An 8,613-nucleotide genomic window follows, 5' to 3' on the forward strand; every position below is an offset into this window, starting at 1 on the left:
TCTCTCCTTTACCGGTTACTTGTACGTACAAGGAATAAAACTGGTCAGATCAAAATTAATTGTTAGATACTTAATTCTGTTAAAATCAGTGTTCAGCACTTAATTTTCATCCCAAACTTATTCATTTCAGAAATTCAACCTTATTTCAATATGTATAAATAGAATATAAATCTACGAACCAAAACACGAAATAAGAGATTTAGTAAACTAGCTTTTTGTAAACGAAAAAAAAATTCAAATAACAAAAAGATTACACAAATTCATGTAAAGAGGTGGAGAGGGGTTCTCTAAGAAATGGTGGTATCTTCTTGATAGTATTAGCAGTAACGTATCTTGAAGAAAACGCATAGAATCGGAAATAATAATCCTCATCATCTGGAAGAGTACCACACGCGCCACCATCAAAGTTCAGTGAATAGCTCATTGGATCGTACCGACATTGCAACGAGCTACACTGTCTTCGAGCCGCTGTTGCCGACAGCAGCAACATCCCCTTTCTCTTCACTTTTCTGATGAGCCTCGCAAGGCACGTGACGCAGCAGTTTGGCGGCGGACTTGGGACATCGCGCTTCTTAGTCGTGGTGGTTGAGACGGTGATCTTGCCGTCGGGTATAGGCCGGGAAAATGCCATTTATGTGACTTAACAAGTAGTTTATAGGAAAGTGGAGGGTCAGTGAGAGTGTTGTTGAGTGTTATGATAAAGAGAATCTAACTGATAATTTGACAAGCGTATGCCTATATACTGTATATAAATAGATGTATATGCATATAATATAATTAATATTATTATAGAATGAAGAAAAATACAATATACACTCCTTTTTTACCTAAACATAAGAAAATCTTATAGCTTCTTGTCTTAGCAAAATTGATTTTAAAAGTGGGTGGGAAAACCGAAAACATGGTACACATTTATTTTATAAGTTGGTCTATAGTTTATTTCTAGCTCAATTAGCTTTAAAATACTATATGTTTATAGTTAGGTTACTCATCTTTTCAAGTTACTTTTTATATATTTTTGCTTTTCTATAACAATTATCTTGAGAATTTGAACTTCTCTTACAGAGCAGTACATCGAACAAATTTTATTGTCTTTAATTTCATCTAAATCACAACCATAAGAGCACTTCCAATGAAGATATCTTTTTTTTTGTTTATTCAAACCAAACTTTCATTAGAAATTTAAAAAAGTTTATCACCACAAAGAGAGTACATCAGAGCCACTAAGGGCTAAAAAAACCAAACATAGATTAAGCAAAAGATAGATCGATGATACACAACATCACAAGAGACCATAAAAAATCGAAAGATCTCATAATCTTCTTGAATAATTGCATACCGAGTAACCTCAAAGGTCACAAACACTGCAACAAAGGCAGAGAAGAGCATCAGCCAGGAGGAAGATCCTTGCAATACTAGCGACGCTTGACCATCAAATTCACTCCACATAGAAGGAAATATTGGGAAAAGAAACTGCTCCACAAAGGAATCCGTTGGGTAATGAAATCCCTCCATAACCCGATTCACCGGGATAAGTGTATCCAGCGGCGGAGGCAGGAAAAATATTTAAGAGGGTCAAAATTCATTATTATCATATATTGTTTGGGTCAATTAACTAAACTTTGCAACATTGTTCTAATTTTTTTTACAGAAATATACATGTAATTTTTTTTTAAAAATAAGAAATTCACCAGGGTCAACTGACCCCCCTCCCAACATGTTGGCTTCGCCACTGAGCGTATCAGGGGCGAAGCTATGTTTATTACTAAGGTGCACGTGCACCCAGTGTATTTTAAATATTAAACATTTTACACTAGAAAAGTAAGATTCAGATAGTCAATTTGGTTATGGTGCACCCATAATTTCCTAAGAACATGGGTTCAATTCTCCTCAAAGTACTTTTACTAGATTTTGCACCGAGTTATAAGAAAGTCTAGCTTCGCCCCTGGAGCTTATCAACGAGTTTTCCTTCAATCTGCTACCAAGAAAGATAACACGAAATCACAGCACCAAGAGCTGTACTAAATACACTAAGGAGACTGCATACTGCAGTAGACTGCAACACAAGATCGCATTAAGGCGACCTGAGAACCATCAACATGCATAGAGGTAGAACCAAATGAAACAAAGTTCATTGGAACATTGTAATCTAAGTCCATAACCGAAAAATCTGGTGCTACACACACAACAAACCTCTCAGACCATTCTACAAGAGTACAAACTGAGATTGAAGAGAGGAGACAAACCAGAATGAACGGGAGAGTAAGCGAACCAACACGAGTGAAAGAAGAATCACACTGCATACTGCAGGATATAACCAATTAGAACCAAATCTTGTGCCATCAACGAACACAAGGGAGACAACACCATCACTAGCCAGATTTGGAAAAGGAAATTCCAGATTTGAAATGTTAGAAGATGCTTGAGAAAGGGTGAATGATGTGTCAAAGAGCAGATGCATAACGAGACGTAAGGAAGCGTCGGGAGAGTCCGGCGGTTCCGGCGGGGAGAGAGATTCAAACAGCACAGTAGCAGACGAACACAGCGGCGGTAGAACTGGAAGAGGACGGAGTCGTAACAGAGGAGGCGGTAGATAGAGTGGTGATGGAGGAGGCGCAGTCACTACCGGAGCCATGGGAGAGGAGAACTGGGCTGAAACTGAAGAGATCCATGGAAGCGGCCACCTAGGGAAGAGCGTCAAAGAGAAACTCTTTTAGGACGAACGTTGTCCAATAAAGATATCTTAGCATATGATTCTTAATTCCAATTAAAATGTATGTATAGATAAATATTAATATTTAAATATGAGAATTTTAATTAGAACTTTGGATTGTATTTTCCATAGTTTTAAGAACCTAACATAATATTTATATTGTGTAAAATTTTAAGAACTCTTTATTAGATTATCCCCAATAATGTTGTTCTAACATATAAGAAAAAGGAGGAACTACTATATATAATTTTTTGGTCTAAAGTACTATATATAATTGATCGTAGACAAACTCCGATGTTTCCTCCATATAGATCAAAACTAGATTTTTTTTTTTTTAACTTGCCGACTACAAACTACATTATTTTAGCTTAGTTACGTTAAGCATTATCCATAAACCTATATTTCAGAAATAATCATGCATGCTATCTGTTCAAAAAAAAAAAAAGGTTCGAATGTACATATATTGAATAGTCAATAACTTATGGTAGGTAGTGCACATGGCTAAGAATCAAACACGTGAAGCTGAGTCAAGAGTGCGTCTTCTTCTCCCCTTCTTCTCCTTTTACCTTCCATGTCTCCTTTCTTTATTTCCCTTGAAAGGGCTTATTGGCCAAATAACCATATTTGAATGATTAATTAGGTGAGTAACATTGATTTTAACATAATTCAATATCAGACTTTTTGAACACATTTCATCCGGTTCTGTCCTTTTTCATAACAGGTTTCCAGTTGCAAGTGAGAAAGTCGGTGATGTCGTTCTTTTTGTACCGTGTTTATAATCACATATCAAACATCCACGTCACATGTTCAATAACCACATATATACACCAAATGTTCTATTCCGTATCGCTGAATAGTATAAAATTATAACTCCACTCATAACCCTAAATACTAAACATTATCCCAACCCCTATATATTGAACCCTAAATCTCAATCACTATGCAACACCTAAGTACTATACATTACCCGAACCCCAACATCTAAAAAAAATAATATCCGGTAATATACATATGCACGTAGTGTTCTATTCCATGTCACTGAAATAGTATAGGAGGACGCAACAACATCCACAATCCTTAAATACTAAACACTACCCCCAATTCATAAATATGAAACTCTAAACCCTAATTACTAAACTCTAATTATTAAACTCTAAACCCAAATATAAATTATAAACCCAAGTATAAATCCTAAACCCAAATAGAATGGAAGAAAATACATAGCATAGTACATATTAGTGAAATTATGAAACATATATGATTTCATGGAATAAGTTAATGTTGATCCCAACCATACCCCTCACCTACTAAATACTAAATCCAAAATCCTAATCACTAAACCATAAACCCAAATATAAACCCTAAAACCAAATAGAATGGAACAAAATACATAGCATAGTACATATATATTGGTGAAATTATGAAACATATATGATTGCATGGAATAAGTTAATGTTGACCTCAACCTTACCCCTCACATACTAAATACTAAAACCAAAACCCTAATCACTAAACCCTAAACTCCAAATATAAATCAACTCTAATCACTAAACCCTTACCCAAATATAAATCCTAACCCAAATATAACCCTAAACCCAAATATAATGGAACAAAAATAAATGACATAGTATATACTAGTGAAGTTATGATGTCTATAATTGCATGGAAGAAGTTAATGTTAACCCCAACAATACCCCTTCGCCTTCTAAATACTAAACGCTAAACTATAATAACTAAAACCTAACCTAAATATAAAATCTAAACCCAAATATCAAAATATAAAAAGTACTTTATATTATGTAATATTAAACTATATTATGTAATATTAAAATATACAATATATATCATAGTGAGATTTTTACATGTTCAAAAACATGTAACAAGAACTTTAAAAAATTAAAAACTATATTTCTAAACAAAATAAAGCATTTTTAGTAACAATCATATGAAATGGAACATAATAAAATAACATAGTAGCAGAATATATACAGTTCATCTTCTCCGATCAACTTTTGTGCAGACACCACATGAGTCTTTGAAACTCTATTATCCACTACAACTCTTCACCATCAACATAGACAATACTATTTCATCCCACAAATCTGAGAAGGAAAAGAGGCTCAGATTGCTCATTCTTCACTTCAAGTGTGACACATCGTCTCGCAAGCTTTTTCTAAGATGTGAAGACAATTAAGCCATAACTAGACCTTGACCCACGCAACCGCGCGGGTATATATATATATATTTTTAGTTTTTAGTTTATAATAAATGATGAATTTTCAATAGTTAGTCGTATAACATTGAGTAATTTTAGTGTGTGTGTTTACAGTCTATTGTATTACCGATATTTAGTATCAAATAAATAAATTAAAAAATATAAATAAAGAGAGTTATGTATTTACATGAGATATATAGAAAACAAATTTTTGAAATTAAAATATGAAGAAAGAGAGAAGTACGAGTTAGTATGGTTTACGAAGTTGATATATGATTCAACAATAGTTTTTTTGAAGAATATTTTATCTATGCAACTTCTATGGTAAGATATAAAAATGTAGATTAAGATTTGTTTAAAAAAATGAAAGTATCAATTATATTTAAATAGTTTCTAATTAGATATGGTCTTAATTTTAAGAAAAAATATAATCAATATAAATAATCAATATTTATATTAGTTATTTCAACAATATATAAAAATTGGTTAGCATAATTATTTTTCGAAATCTATGAGTCAATTATGGTTAGATTTCGGTATATTAACTAATCGAATAAATGATGATTGACCCCCAAGTTAAAGGACCAAAAATATTATGCTGGCCAATTTTATATATTGTTGAAATAACTTATATATTTTGTTACCAAAATAATAAGTAATATTGCGGGATTTAAAGGATTTGGTTTACGTATATTTTGGATTCCAAATCTGTTGGTTACCTGATATGTATTGATGTGGAAAAAAATGAGGATTTAAAACAGCCTTTTAAAATAGTAATTGTTTATTTTGAAAGATATTTTTTTTATTATATTTGGAAATCTATATTATTAAAAGATGAGGATCTAAAAAAGCTGTATATTGATAATCATTAAATCATACTAATATTGATTACAAGTGGCTACCGTGTGAAAATTTTGTTTGTACAAAATGTGAGGATGAGAGTGTAAGAAGATGTATATTTTTAATGATTATATAAATTATAATTTCAAATATTTTGTTGATTGACCGTAAGGTATGACATTGGATGATTAGTGAAAATCATTGTTTATCATGATAATTAAGGTGTATACAGATAGTCAAAGTATGAAGGAAGTATTTTATATAGCAATTGTTAAGTTGTTTATCCTTAAATGTGAGACATGGATATATCTGGTTGGTACAGAGTTAACGAAAACCTAATATATAAGTATGAACATTGATCTTTTGAATTTTTTTATATACCGTGAATTTTTTTGTATGGAAATGACAGAGATAACTGATTATTAAGCAATGGAATAACTATAAAAGAGAAAGTATATATAAGGGTGATGTCGATTGTTTTTGTTTGGAAAGTATAAATTTAATTTCGGAGAAATCAATTAATACTCCATTAAAGACAAAGAATCCATAAATATAGCTTTAATTAATACATCAGTGGTATGAAAGCGTAAATATATTAAAAAGTTAAGGGGTAATCTAACTTTGTACTCATGTTTTAATAGATTAGATTTACTTTTACACATAATAATTATTAATTTTAAATTTTTTTCTCTGCAGGTTACATCGGTTGCAAGAAAGGACAATACTGTATTATTATATATATATATATGACGGTGCGTATAGAAAAGTTAGGAAAATTGGTTATTTGGTGAAATATGTTTTTTTCGTTGCTATACAGTCCAATTTCCGTTAAATTGCATTGGCCCATTGTTTTGATGGTTGGTTTGATAATTAATTCATTTTAATCTCATAAGTGTTATCCACTAATGGAAATTTAAGGTTTTAATTCTTCTTTTTAGTAAAAGAAAAATTTAAGGTTTAAATTTTGTATTTTTGGGTCGAATTTTAAGGTTTAAATAGAACAAAGAAAATAAAAAGAAAAGTAACCGGCCATGTGATAAGGAAAGTTACACACATATACGATATTTTTTTTTTTGGTAAAAATATATCATATATTTTATGTGCATAGAGGTATACGCCCACTTTTAAAGTCCACTTTGATTTAGTCTGATGTAATACAATATGAATCTCCTTGACAAAAAAAGAAAGATATAATATGAATGTAAGTAGTTTTTTTCTTTAACAAAAAAAAATTGACGTAGTTTCTTTTGTTCTTGATAAATGTGTCAGTAATTCGTTAGTGAGTGATTTTATAGTCGAATTAATCCATTGTGTATGCATGGATACAAAGTGTGCAATAAAGATAGCAAAATATACATTTTATACGAAAATTTCAAAACGTCATAAACCTGCTTCCCACACCAGGCCTAGGCATTTAAGAACAGTGAATAGATTTCATTTTTTTTTTTTTACTCTTTTTGAAGATTTTATTTGGCTCCCGCCTAGAAGATTTTTTAACGAAAAGGCCGAAGCCCAACTACATTAAACGGCTTCGAAGGCCCAAAATCCAAACACCGCAACCCGTAAGCCCAAGAGAGAAAGACTGATGTCGGCCGCCTTCTCGCGATCCGCACCATCATCTCCATCTCAACTACCACCGGAGAATCACCCACCGATTCACCGCGCCACACCGGAGCACTTAGACTCCTCACCTTCTTCACCGCGACCGCCAAACCTCCCAGGACCGCCTAATCTCGGAGAGGATCAATCGTGACCGAGATCTCATCCGCCATAGTTCAATACGAGGACCAAGAAGGAGGCTTCGCTCAAGCAACAACCTTTACTCCGGATAGCTTCCATCGTCCTCCGACGAGAAACTCATCCAACAAACCCGAACGAACTTAACTTAACAAGTGAACAACACAAAAAACTACAGAAACTAAACCCTAGAAGGGAACTAAGGGTGCAGAAGCCGGCAGCCATGGATCTGTAAGAGCCTCCATGCTCCGGAAACTTAACCGGCGCCACATAGCTAAAGAAGCCTCCACAACCCGGGAACTTTATCGGCGATGCAAGAGCTGTGTAAGCCTCTACAACCCGGATCAAAACGCCGCTGAAATGGAGATCTGACTATCCTATCTCCTCTCTCCTCGCCGCGAATCCAGAGGAAGAAGATTTGCAGAGAACCGGTCTTCCCGAGACAAAACCCTAACCCAGATCCGCGCGCATGTCGGAGAGAATTGACAGATCGGAATAAACTCACGAAGACTTGAACGGAATAACAAGGAAGAGAGCCATCGGTGCCGGTACGCGCCACCGGACGCCGTGGCTGTCTTGAACGCTTTCTCTCGCTACGCGCCACCGGACGCCGTGGCTATCAGTTATTATTTCAAAATAACAGTGAATAGATTTCATGGTTGATTTTTTTTTAAAATCTCAACTGTGATATTATACAAAAGAAATTCAGCATATTTTCACTCTTATAAGTTTTTGTTACTATAATATATGGTGCTCATGTATAGTTTAAGAGATTAGTATCCACATAATATTTTGAAATAATAACTGATATTTTCAGACGAAGAAGTGTATAAAGTAAATCCCTTATATATTAATTGAGAAACATTACAACATGTTATTTTAGCCACGTGTCACAATGAAAATGAAATTCAGAATTCCTAGAAAATAGGTTGGTCCATCTTAACATATATTATACTTTTTTTTAAAGTAACTATCAAATTGATAAATAGTGTACAAAAGAATATTCTCACACTTTCCTTAAATAAAAGTTACGGAATTACATAATATGATTAACATACATATGACAATTAATGATTATGAATAATAAACATTTGATAACAATTTTTGT

The 8,613-nt window shown here is 33.2% G+C and overlaps 1 protein-coding gene across 1 annotated transcript; it reads right to left on the reverse strand.

The window, feature by feature from the left end:
- Positions 1–207: 207 nt before the first annotated feature.
- On the reverse strand, positions 208–704 carry LOC106320335. Its single transcript, XM_013758688.1, has one exon. It carries the CDS (start codon positions 629–631, stop codon positions 251–253), a length of 381 nt encoding a protein of 126 aa, XP_013614142.1. The 5' UTR covers positions 632–704; the 3' UTR covers positions 208–250.
- Between the last annotated feature and the right edge of the window lie 7,909 nt (positions 705–8,613).

This window comes from Brassica oleracea, unplaced genomic scaffold (assembly GCF_000695525.1).
Source record: "Brassica oleracea var. oleracea cultivar TO1000 unplaced genomic scaffold, BOL UnpScaffold00887, whole genome shotgun sequence".
Taxonomy (NCBI): Eukaryota; Viridiplantae; Streptophyta; class Magnoliopsida; order Brassicales; family Brassicaceae; genus Brassica; species Brassica oleracea.